The sequence below is a fragment of the Heloderma suspectum genome, chromosome 1 (genome assembly GCF_057233095.1).
Source record: "Heloderma suspectum isolate Gila_16-S chromosome 1, 16-S_ref, whole genome shotgun sequence".
Classification (NCBI taxonomy): Eukaryota; Metazoa; Chordata; class Lepidosauria; order Squamata; family Helodermatidae; genus Heloderma; species Heloderma suspectum.
Genome location: NC_139458.1, coordinates 284,556,139 through 284,569,212, shown reverse-complemented (window position 1 = coordinate 284,569,212; position 13,074 = coordinate 284,556,139). Strand labels below are relative to the sequence as shown.

Here is a 13,074-nt window from a genome sequence, read left to right as displayed (position 1 = left end):
TTAACTAAGATTTCCCAGATTTTAGAGGCTGAGTGGACATGAAAAGCCCTTAACACAACATGTTAAACTGAAAGGGTTTGTTTTTTTTTAATTGAATTATCTAACTAATTCTTTATCCTTTCTTGGGAAAATCAAGAGTATTCCAGGTGGAACTCAAGAGAGCCAGTGTAGTGTAGTGGTGAGAGTGATGGACTGGGAGCCGGGAGATCCGGGTTCTAGTCCCCACTTGGCCATGGAAGCTCACTGGGTGACTTTGGGCCAGTCACAGACTCTCAGCCCAACTTACCTCACAGGGTTGTTGTTGTGAGGATACAACGGTGAGGAGGAGGATAATGTAAGCCGCCTTGAGTTCCTTGCGAGAGGGAGAAAGGCGGGGTATAAATGCAATAAATAAATAAATAAGGAATGCTTATCTCTGAAAGCCACATAATTAAAGTTGATTGGAGAACTGAATGAACATCAGAGTTCTTCAGAACATCGATTTCCATACATTTCATGAAGTGACTTTGCATAGATTCAAAGAACCAGGAACTATGTGGTATCCATTCAAATATTGTTGCGTGGCTTCAGTAACTGCATAGGGAATCCCTCATCTGTAGCTTCCAGCCATGTGGTCAAGCCTGCTGTTTCCACACAAGACCTCCTCTGGCACTCAAAGTGAACACATGAAGAGGGCAGTGGGGTAAAAAAGCAGAAGCCCTGCCTACAAAGTCCCCACCCTAGTAGGAGGGAGCTTCAGACCTTTGTGTATTGTGTAGGGGCTGAAGGGGGATTCTGTGTGTGTTCAGCTGAAAGCACTCAGAAGTAGGGATGGGCGAATCAGTGAAGTTCTCCGAGGTTCTCCAAGTTCCATCTCAAAGGTTGGTCTGCCTTGTTTCCATTCCCAATCATGAGCTTTTTATTGTAATTGTTCGAACAGGAAAAGTACGTATTTGGGTGCACATTTTTTAAAGTTTGACTTGACCAAAACATAAAAATGCACATTTTTCCAAAGTACGCATTTTTTGAACCAGCATCACAAGTTCAGGAATGTATGGGCTTCATCTGCAAAATGGACTCACGCTTGCATTCATGGGTGTGAATGGGGCAAGTTCTGGTTGCAAACAAACCAAAATGATTTTTTTTTCATACATCCCTATTTAGAAGCCTCCACATAATCAGAAACTTGATTGTGAGGAGTCTTCTCAGTAAGCTTAAATGAACATGTGTCGAAGCCCCCTTCAGAACTTTGCTCTGAATGTGCAGATGTTTTCTTTTTAAAAATAAGCATACAAACCAGAAATCATGGGGAAAATATATTAAAAATAAATGGTGACCTCATTCACAAGGGCCCAGTTTGGATGTAATGATCTTGGGCTGATAAGACATGGGTAACCAAGCAAAGAATGAGCCATGTTCCCACATGGTCTTTCCTTTCCTCTTGTGTGCCCCGCTGTGGTGCTGATTTCATGGCTTATTTAAACTACAGTTTCTAGTTGTATCCAAACTGGTTTAATCCCAACTTGCTAACCAAGCAGTCCTGAATGTAACAGGAAACAGAGGCTTGTATAAAAACCACAGTGTCAGAAGCGATGGTTCTTGTTGGTTGGAAACAGAATTATTTGCTAAAAATGTTAAAGCCATATCTTTAAAAGTGCCAGTGGTGCGTAACTGTCATACATCACTAGATAATACTGACATATAAGAGACTTCATTCTTTTAAAATGAATGGAGCAGGGAGCTGACTTGATGGTCTTGTAGGCCCATTCCAACCCTACTACTCTATGATTCTATGAAAAATGAATATTTTAATTGCATATTATTTGAAGGGCCTATTTGATACAGACTAGGTTGGTTTTTGTTTTTTAAAAAAGAGTAATAACTCACTTAAGAAAACTAGAACCCTATAAGGATACCAATACTTAATGCTGAAACTCAAACCTTAACTCAAGTAAAATTTGACTACATGATTCATTTGCTCTGATTGCATTGTAGCCATTTTAAAGATTGGGAATGAACTGAGGGTGACATGGTGTAACTTAGCTTTGGTTATTCTGAATTATGATAGGGTGAGGTTTTGAAACTGGGACGGACTGGTGAGGCTTGGATATGAATCATATATGTGAACAGCCATTTCACAATGCACTGTGACTGAAGAAGGTCAGAAGATCTTCAGTTAAAAGAGAGAAAATTGACATTCAAAATCACATTGAATTAATATGACATTAAATATTAGTGAGCAAATACAACTGTGATAACATTACATCATGTATTATTGTATTACATATGACTGTATTTATATTAATTTGTAGAACATGGTGACAGCATATTTTATGAAAGTTAGTAAAATGTTTTATTGTAATCATTATTTGTGTTTCTTTGGAGTATTTTGTACCTTAAAGCTTAAGTTGAATTAGATGATGTTTGGAGAGCATTCTAATAATCAGTTGTATCTGGAGAAACTTCCTTCGGGGGCAACCCTATGGGGATAGTTGGCCGCCTCTAAACCTGGAGGTGGTTGACTATCCATTGCAGGGCAAGTCGAGCATGGAGGGGATCCTCTCCTCCACACTCCGGCCACCCTGCATTTGCAGCTAGATGGCCGATTTCGGCTGTCTAACTAGGGCACCTCAGAGTGGTGGGGGGGAAGGGCAGACAGCACATCGGAAGCATCATAATAGCACTTATGTGGTCACCTCCTCTCCCCACACCCAGGAGTGCCCCCTTTTGGGCCTTTTGGCTGCTCTTCCAAGTGCGGAGCCAGGGACAAAACACACCTCCTACAAGGGGGAGGGGGCAGGGAGTCGGATTTCTGGGAACTGAGCTCAGAGTGCTGGCTCTGAGCTCAGGTCCCAGAAACCGAAAAATGTTATGGCCATCTAGGTGCTGTGTAGCAGCCATAGGACTGCGCCCTTAGAGTGCTTCCTCCATTGGAGGCAGCTTCTTTGGATCCAGCCTGAAGTTTTTAGATTTTTTAGTTGAAACTAAAACCTTCCTCCCAAGCTGTGTAGGTTCAATTTTCCAGCGTCATTGGACAAACCCACCTCATCCAATAGCTTGTTCACTGAATGTACTGTGAATGTTCATTTATTCTGGACTATGAGTGCTCCAGGATATTCATACTACAGTCTTGAGAGAAAACAAGTAATTTCAACAGGGACAGAGATTTTGATCTTTCTTTATTGATCCAATATTGGTTAAGGGATGTCCCCTTTACTATTCTAAAAGCAGCACTGTTTCGTCACAGCTTTGTAGAATAAGCAACATCATGTTGGAACATCACATCTATGAGCAGGACACGGACATTCTGAATTCCTTATTCTCAGTTTTCAACTTTGATCTGTCTGCTTAGGTATTCTCTAAATGAATGTTTGATCCATAAAGTTAAGTCCTGCATAACAGGATGTGCCAACTGATTTTTTTTTTTTTTGCTGTTGAATGTCTTGTAGTCAATTTGATGGAATTGTTCTGTCTGCTTTACTGCAATGCTAAAACCTTTGGAGATTACATATAACCCATTCTAGAATATAAGACTATGTCTGAGACATCAGTGGATGAATATCTGTTGTTCTGAGAGGTACTGCAAAATTCAAATTGGCAGTATATGTGAGAAAGTTTTCCACCAGTCCATTCCATTTCAGTATAACAGATGTATAGCTAAGGTGAAAATATGTAATAAAATGCAAAAGAAAAGTGGTATCAGAGTAGTCCAGTATGATATAGGGATTAAAGATGACATATTTAATACTGTATTTAATTTTGTATCTTTATTCATGCTGAATATGTGTTATCTTCTAATATGAATACTTCACTGTAGTAATGAGCCTAATGAGCTTTTGCTTCTGTATTTTTTAAATGAATCCTTTTTTTCTCCCAGGTTGACTGGCATGAATCTGCCTTCTCCTGTTATCAGCAGCAAAAACTGGTTACGGCTCCATTTCACTTCTGACAGTAATCACAGACGGAAAGGATTTAATGCCCAGTTCCAAGGTAAGAATTACATAGGAACCTGTCAGTAGTAGAAATCTATTTTTCCAAAACTGGCAAAAGAAGCAATGGTAGGGAAAATGCTTTATTTAGGTACTACATATTTGGAGAAGAAAGAGATGAGAGCCAGGTCCTTGCCAACTTGGAACAGCAGCCACTCAAAAATATTGGGCCCAATTGAAATCTGCTTAATAGCACCAGGATTGCTGTTATATTTCTTTTTAACTTAGTTACCATGGCATATACATTCATTTCCCTTCTGGAGTAGTATACTGCCAATATTTATCTTGATGCTTTTTATATTTGAACAGGCATTTCTTTTTAAAAAGAAGTCTAGTGTATTTTTTAAGTGCATTTTAAGATACTAGTCCTCTTTATACTGTGCATTTGTTTGGATTCTTAGAAATCATTTAAATTACTGCTGCAGTTTCAAAAGCTGGTTATACTTAGGGATGAATGGGCACCCACCTATCCGGGTTCTCCAGGTGCCCACCCAGCCCCTGTCCCTGCTTGTGCTTCCCTGGACCCATGCTCGAGCTCCATGCTCACTCACCGAACCACCCACGCTTACCTGGGCCTCGTCTGCCTCTGCCATGATTGCCATGTTTTCAAAAAAACATGTGAAAAATGTTCACATAGACTTACACGCAAAATGGCACCATGAATCGCCATATATGCAAGATTCACTGCACCATTTTGCTTATAAGTCTATGTGTACAGTATTGTGAGTGCAATGCTTTTTCAAAACATGGAGATTGCAATGGAGGTGGATGGGACCCAGGTAAGTTTTGGGTGGTTTGGTGAGTGCAGAAAAGGATCAAGCGGAGGCAGGGGCTTGACAGGAGTGGCTTGGAAAGTGCAGGCATGGGGGCAGTCCTCCGGAATCCCAGACCAAGAGGGGCACCTGCACCATCCCTAGTTATGCTATAGTAATGGCATTCAAGTGGGAATGATTGCATAAGTGAGCCACAGAAGCATGGCAGACCATCTTTTCCTGCTTAGGACAGGTAATACGAGCTCTAGAATTTCTAGCAGGAAAGTGACGTTATGTGTGAGGGCCTTCTCAGTAGAAATTATGTAGACAGCATAACTTTCTTGCCTGATTTTGTACCAGTCCTGAGGCATATTTGGGGATTTTGTTTCTGTTTGCAAAGTATTGAAAACATGTCCTGTTAGCAACCTCATATGTGATCAAGAGAGCATGTTCTCCAAAAATGTTTGCAAATCCTCAAACTTGTGCTTACATTCAAAAAATGCCAAATTTTAATATGTGCACTTTTTAAAGTGCATGTTTACAAAAAAGTGCATTTCACATTTTATTCTATGGGGGTAATGTGCACATTTTTGGTGCACTTTTTTTAAAAATGCACATTTTTCCTTGAAATGCACACTTTTCCCATTTTAATGAAACTTAAAAAAGAACACAATCAAAAATGAGAAATGAGGGCGCAATCTACACAGGTGATGTAGTGTGGAGCGAGAGCACATCAGGGTCATTTGTGACACATGACATTGTCACCAGTCCACAGCAACCCTGCAGATTTCCCCATAAAATTTTTAGAAAGTCATTTTACTGCGTATTTGTTCCTTAAATGCAGCTCCTGCTGCAGTGTGCCATATTCCCCCAAATTAAATATTGCATACTGGCAGTGCCTAGGGGTGTGTCTGTGACCTGGTCAAGGGCTAGGGCTTTCCCTCCCCCCCCATTCCCTTTTTTCTGCTATTGGCAGAAGCACACTTTTTGGACACAGGCTTAGGGTTCTTTTCCTGCCAGTTAGCACTACTTCGAATAGCACTATTTTGCAATAGCACTGTTTCACTCTTTCACCACTGATGCTCCCCTTTCCTTCTCCTCTGTTTATTTCTACTTTGCACTATATCACAATAGTGCTATTTCATATAGCATTGTTTCTCAATAGCGCTGTTTCACTCTGTCACTACTCTGCAGTGGTATGCTTTGGATATAGAGCATGTGACACTTTCTCCTGCAGCTCCCTTCTTGGTTATTTTTACTGTGTGTTACTTTGCAGTAGCACTATTTTGCTATAGCACTGTTTCACTCTCTTACTGCTTTGTAGTGGTGTGCTTTGGATATAGGACACTTCTCCACTGTTTATTTTTACTTTATACTATGCAGTGTGCATCTACCTATCAATGTAACCATTCTAGAAGTGGAGTGCACTTATGAAGACAAATGGTGGATGTGAGGGGAGAGGTGTGGGGTTATAATTCATCTTTGTTGTTGTTCAGTCATTCAGTCGTGTCCGACTCTTCGTGACCCCATGGACCATAGCACGCCAGGCCTTCCTGTCCTGCGCTCTCTCCCGGAGCGTGCTCAAGTTCATATTCATTGCATCGGTGATGCTATCTAGCCATCTCATCCTCTGCCGTCCCCTTCTCCTTTTGCCTTCAGTCTTTCCCAGCATCAGGGTCATCTCTTCCAGTAAACTTCCTGAGCAGGGGAGCATGGACAGGGGTGGGGACCAACTCTCTCATTCACTGGGCAGCATCTACATGGTTGATGATGTTCACTTCTACTGGCAGGACTTCACCCACCCAACCCCAAAGTAAGGTGGGTTCAAGTGCAATTTAACCCATGAAAGCAGGGTTTTAGGTAGTGTATACTCCACTTTTCTTGCTTTGTGTGCTGCTGATGGACGAAAGTGATTTCATGAAGATCTGGATATAACCACAAAGTGCTTGCCATACTGTCTCCATGTAGTGTGAGCAGAGGTGAGTCAAGCTGTAAGTAGTGTTCAGAGAATCTCAGCGATCATAAAAATTGCTTGTTCACCCATCCCTACCAGTCTTCAGCTGGAAAAATGGGCAGCCAATCTCTAGCATCTCCAGGTAGGGCTGGTAAAGACTCCTGGAGAGCTGCTGCCAGTCATTGTCGGCAATACTGAGTTAGATGGATTAATGATCTGACTCACGATAAGGCAGCTTCCTACCTTTCTATGTTAGATTTGCATCAAATACTTGTGAAAAGCTCAACCCTTTGCAAATCTTTGATGAGAGGCTTTCAAAGGCTTGACCTTTTTCAGGATCAGCAGTGGGGTGCTTGTGCATCCCAACATGCTAGAGCATGAAGCTGGACCTGAAGACTTACATTAATGCTAATGGGTGAGGTGCATGGCTGCTTGCAGAGCATTCACACTGAAGGAGGGCATATCATGTTATGCCACGTGTTCAAAGTTTTGGGAGACTGTGCTTTTCATTTTTGCCTGATTTAAATACTGCATGGGTATCTCAGTGCTTCTATTTCAGACTGAAGTTGTGACATATAACATTGGATTTGTTCAATAATATTATAGTGGCTTAAGCTGAATCTAAATTCTTCAATCAATCTGCCTCCACTGAAACACAAAAGAAAGGATACAGTTCTTTAAAAAGTAACCTGTTTGAGGGGGATGTTTAAGATTGGAAGGATGGCATAGAACACCATTTCCCAACCCAGCGCCCTCCAGATATGTTGGACTGCAATTCCCATCATCCCCAGCTAGCATGCTGTGCTCCTCATAAGGTCACCCTCATTTACTTGAATGGTCTCTGGCTGGCTCAAAATAATGATGGCCAATTCATTCATTCAAGTGATTTGGGTGTTTTGCAGCCCCTTAGCTGGTCAGAACTCAACAAGAACCAGTGTAGTAGCTAGAGGATTTGCTTGGGATATGAATAGTAGGATGGAAAGAAATAAATAGTTGTATGAGAAAACTCCCTAAATGCCTTTCTTGCTTATAATCTATTATATATATATATATATATATATATGTATGTATGTATGTATGTATGTATGTTACATTCATACCATGGAGCTTCCAGTATTCAAGATTCACTACTCAGAATTCCAATTCTTTCCCAACACTACAAAAAAGCACACAACTTGGATTGCTGTATTGCTCTTTGTGGGCATCTTTATTAGACATCTGTTTTATTAGAAAATAAGAGCTTTAGTGTTGTCACTTTTTGTATACGTCGACAAGGATATTTATCAAAAAGCAATTTTTCTATAATGAAATGTTTATTGATTTTTCCCCCTACCTGATAAATCATTGCTCAGAATAAGCTTTTGTGATTAAAGTGGAAAGAAAGCAAGAGGACGTCAGTTGCTTGTACACTTGGAATTAGTAATCTGGAATGCTTTCAAAACTGGTATACTTTTCTACTTAACGTTGTTTTTAAACGTCAGATGCAGCCATAAGCATACCTTGCTGATACTAAGCATTACTGCAAGTAATGGTACCTACATTCCATTAAACAGGTTTAAGACTAAGTCGTTAAAGTGAAAAAGAGTAACATTTTGATTGAAGAAAGCCACTTTGAGTACCATTTTGGGGTAAAAAGGTAGGGTACAAACAAACAAACAAACAAACAAACAGGACATTTCCCATTCTTTTTCATGGCTATGATAATGATGAGGTTTATATAGTAAGTCACTCTTCTGACTGATATTCAGGCTGATTGCCAGAAGGCAAACACTGGTAGAGATGTACAAAAGTCACTTACCTGTTCCTAAAAACTGATTCAAGGTGGGGGGGAGGCGCCCCGTCCCTCCCCCTGAAATTCTGGCCGGGGGGGAGGCACCCTGTCCCTCCCCCTCGAAATTCTGTCCGGGTGGGAGGCGCCCCATCCCTCCCGCCGCGAATCCCGGCCGGCCGGAAATGCAAATGGCAGCGGCCATAGCCGCCGCCGTTTGCGTCCCTGCAGTCAGCCATGATAGGCTACGTAAATGTTTACGTAGCCTATCACGGCTGAGTTTAAAAACAAACAAACAAACTGCGCGTATGCAAATGGTGGCACCCATGGGCGCTGCCATTTGCGTTCCTTATTTTGGCATGTGTAGTCTATGTAAACATTTACGTAGACTACGGCGAAAATAAGGGGAACGTGAATAGCGTAGCGTGGTTTTTTTGTTTTTTTTTACTCAGTCGTGATAGGCTACATAAACATTTACGTAGCCTACCACGGTATTTTTTAAAAACCTAGCCATGATAGGCTATGTAAATCTTTACGTAGCCTATCACATTTTTTTTTTTTTACTGGAAATGGCGGTGGCAGCAGCCAGTCGGAAGACCGGCATTGCCGCCACTGAACTGCCGCCGAACCACCGCCGGAACCGCCGCCGCCAGGGAGATTCGCCCGAGGTAAGTCCTGTCCCAGGGGGGCGGGGTGTGTGTGGCAGACCGTTTCACCACCAATTTCGGGGGGCCGAATGCGCTGGTGTTTGGCCTCCCCTAGATTCGTGGAGAAATTCTCTGACATCCCTAACGCTGTGTGGAAACCATCTATGTGGTGATTTGGGCTGCACTGGCCATACCTCTGGCATTTTGGCCTCCAAAAGACAGTTTTTTCTCACATGGTTACAACTGTTGTAGACCACATGGCAGCCACTTCACACAAACAGCTGCCATCTGTTGTTGTTTTAAAGGAAAGTTTCTGGCCTTTTCAAAAATGACTCATCAAATGGAGAAAATGGATCAAACCTTAAGCTTATAAAGGAAGACTGCTTAAGGAGGGATACACTTTCACTTTCCCCATTCATCACCAATGGCACAGTGAGCTGGTTCACAGGACAAGCTGGACTAACTGTGGGTTATTTCACCCACAGTGAGCTGCAGTGTGTACAAGGCACCATTTTGAAAATGCAGCCCCCGATGGGGTTGCAATGTGTCATGCGAATCTGGCAATTGGGGTTATGTGAAGGTTGTTAACCTAGTGTGCCATGCAAACCAGGCCAGCATGTAAGCTCTTTTACATCTCGTTGCTCAGCTGCTGTTCCTTTATGGAATTTTCTCTTCCCGATAGAGCCTATGGGCCATGGATTCCAGGACTCTGTAGAGATGGAAGAGCCACCCCACCTGTGGCGTGCATCGGATTAGCTCAGAAATAAGCTGAGCCATTTTCTCCAAATTCTGGTAATGGAAATCTTTGGATCTGGAAATCTTGTGATCTTGCCCGCACCCCCATTTACTCCATTTGCCCCTGCAGCAGCCTCTTAAATCTCTCCCTATAGAAAGTCACTCCATTAGACTACATAAGAGGATATATACATTATTTTTGTTCTTGGATTTTTGAAAAGCTCATCTCCTCCCTTGAAGTAGCTTTTTACAAGCCCCCAAAAGTTGGGCTTGGAGACGTTTGCTGGCATCTCTAGCACTGTCCTCCTCACAATGACCATTTTTATATCTTTTCCACAGTAGCATTTCAGGCATGGAGGCTCAAATATTATGGTTCAGCAAATGTCTGAAATTTAATTAATGTCAACTTTTGCATATTAATGCTGTCAATCCCAGACAATTATATCCAAGAACTCAGAGATGCACCAGTGAGTGTTAACAATCACCTAAACAAAATTGCCATGATTCAGTCATATTTTCAGGGTGGAAACTGAGCCCATAGATCCCCAGAGCAGTTCTGATTCTGAGGAGGAACAGCAATCCGTGGGAGAGGAGTTCATTCATCTCTCACAAGCACAGCAGCTGGCAGAGATTCCTCCTGCCAGCATTCCTGGGATAGATAGTGACCCTGGCAGTGAGAGAGCGCTGGAGGGGGGCTTGCTGGATGCTTGGCACAGATGCAGGGAGTGACGACAGAGGGAGGGCGCCGAAAGGAGGCGTTCCGCTCATTTGGTGCGCAAACAACGGTCGCGTCCCGAGGACCCAAGGGAAAGAGGAAGGATCTCTCCCTAGCCCATAAGTTCAGAGTCTTCCCATGCTTCTCCTTCAAATGGGGACCTGCCTTACCTGGAGCTTAGGCTACTCTGCTATCTACCCCAGTGCAGTTCCTTGCTTAGTTGCACATGATTAGTATCTGTAAGAGTCATTAAGTAATAAAAGAATAAATCCTTGGGAAGAATCCTCGTCGTCTGTGTCCTGAGTTGGCTATTGGAGGGGACTGCAAGAGGCAGCTAGGGCACTCCTGACAGCTTGGTCCCCGTTCCTCTTTTTTTTTTCTCTGCTCCTACTGCCTCTGGAGTGTGCCATGGACCCGGTGGTGCAAGCTCTTGCGCAAGAGAACCAGGCTCTTCATGATCAAGTTGCTCAACTGACGACTGCCATACAGGCTCTGCAAGCTGGGGCTCAACCCCCACCACCCCCGATTCCCCCCCGCCGCAAGTGCCTGGTGACTCTGCCAGATAAGTTTTCTGGTGAGAAAGGACTTTTTCAGATTTTCCATGCCCAATCAGAGCTGTACATGCGCCTTCGACATGAGGATTTCCTGACGGAACAGGTTCGTGTGGGCTTTATCATTAACCTACTTTCAGATGTGGCAGCTAAATGGGCTTTGGAACTTCTTCTTGCTAATGACCCCCTGCTCGGGGACTATCAAGGTTTCATGACAGCGATGGACAGATTTTTCGGTGACCCTGTGTGCACACAGATGGCTTCTTGGGAGATTCGCCACCTCAGGCAGGGCAAGGACTCAGTTTCCAGCTACGCAACAACTTTTTGCCTGCTGATGCAGGATTTACAGTGGAATGATGCCGCGGTGCTGGCTCAGTTTTTGGACGGTTTGAACAATGAGATCTTGCATGAGTTGGCACGCATGCCTAGACCACCTACTTTGGAGGACCTCATCCAGACCTGCCTCCAGATAGATAGTCGACTGGAGGGCGGGTGCAGCGCAGGTGCGGTGGGTGTGGCGGGGCGGCGGCAGCGGGGCAGCGGTGGCAGGGGCGGTGGGGGCAGCGGCAGGTGCAGCGGTGGTGGGTGCGGCAGCGAGTGCAGCGGCGGTGTGGTGGCGGCAGCGGCGGGTGCAATGGCAGCGGGTGCAGCGGCGATGGGGAGTGTGGCAGCATCAGGTGCGGCAGCGGCGGCTGGTCTCCTGGCCGGCCGCGGCCGGGCGCAGCGTACGGAAATGGTGACGGCTACGGCAGCCACCATTTGCGTTTGCTATTTTTTGCTGTTCTAGCCTACGTAAATATTTATGTAGGCTAGAACAGTGAAAAATAGTGAATGCAAATGGCGGCTGCCACAGCTGCCGCTATTTGCGTACGCATTTTTTTTTACTTTGCCGTGATTTATTTATTTATTTATTTATTTATTTCATTTCTATACCGCCCAATAGCCGAAGCTCTCTGGGCGGTTCACAAAAATTAAAACTAAACAACACACAATAAAACAATTTAAAATATATAGAACATTAAAACCACAATATAACAATACAACCACAATAAAACCTAGCAGCAGTGCAGGAGTTTAAAATACAGATTTAAAACAGCAAAGATAAAAATTAAGAAAGCTAAAATGCTAAATATTTACGTAGCCTATCACGGTTAAGTACAGGGACGCATTTGCATCCCTGCTGCCCAGCGGCCGGATGGCCAGCTGTGGGCGGAGCCAGCCAGTGGCTCTGTGGAATCCCCGTGGAGTGGAACCAGCCAGGCAGGACTCCGGGGGGAGGGACAGAGCGCCTCCCCCCCCACACACTGCGAAGCAGATCCGCGAAACGGTAAGTGACTTTCGTACATTCCTAGTTTCTGGCGACCCTCATCACTTGGCTGGCTCCCCCCCTGCCGCCAGTGCTGGTGGAGGGGGAGGAGGATTTTGAAGTCATTGAGATTCTGGACTCCCGCCTTTCTTGCGGCCGCCTGCAATATCTGGTGGAGTGGAGGGGGTATGGGCCAGATGAGCGATCCTGGGAACCTGCAGAAAATGTGTGTGCTCCGTTGCTGCTGAGGCGTTTCCACCAGCTGTACCCCCACAAACCCGGGGCCCCAGGGAAGGGGAACGAGGGGGGGCCTCATGGAAGTGGGGATGATGTCAGGGTGGAAACTGAGCCCATAGAGCCCCAGAGCAGTTCTGATTCTGAGGAAGAACAGCAATCCATGGGAGAGGAGCTCGCTCATCTCTCACAAGCACAGCAGCTGGCAGAGATTCCTCCTGCCAGCATTCCTGAGAGAGATGGTGACCCTGGCAGTGAGAGAGCAGGGGAGGGGGGCTTGCTGGATGCTCAACGCAGATGCAGGGAGCGGCGCCAAATGGAGGGCGCTGAAAGGAGACACTCTGCTCGTTTTGTGGTAAAACAACGGTCATGGCCCAAGGACCCAAGGGTAAGAGGGAGGATCTCTCCATAGCCGATAAGTTCAGAGTCTTCCTTCGCTTGTCC

At 44.4% G+C, this 13,074-nt stretch overlaps 1 protein-coding gene across 1 annotated transcript in view; it reads left to right on the top strand.

Annotated features, from left to right (window-relative positions):
• Positions 1-13,074, top strand: part of CSMD1 (CUB and Sushi multiple domains 1) — a 1,446,416-nt gene that overhangs the window by 792,520 nt on the left and 640,822 nt on the right. Inside the window, exon 6 of the mRNA XM_084811779.1 lies at positions 3,857-3,969. Coding sequence (XP_084667905.1) covers positions 3,857-3,969 — 113 coding nt within the window. The remainder of the gene's footprint in view (positions 1-3,856; positions 3,970-13,074) is intronic.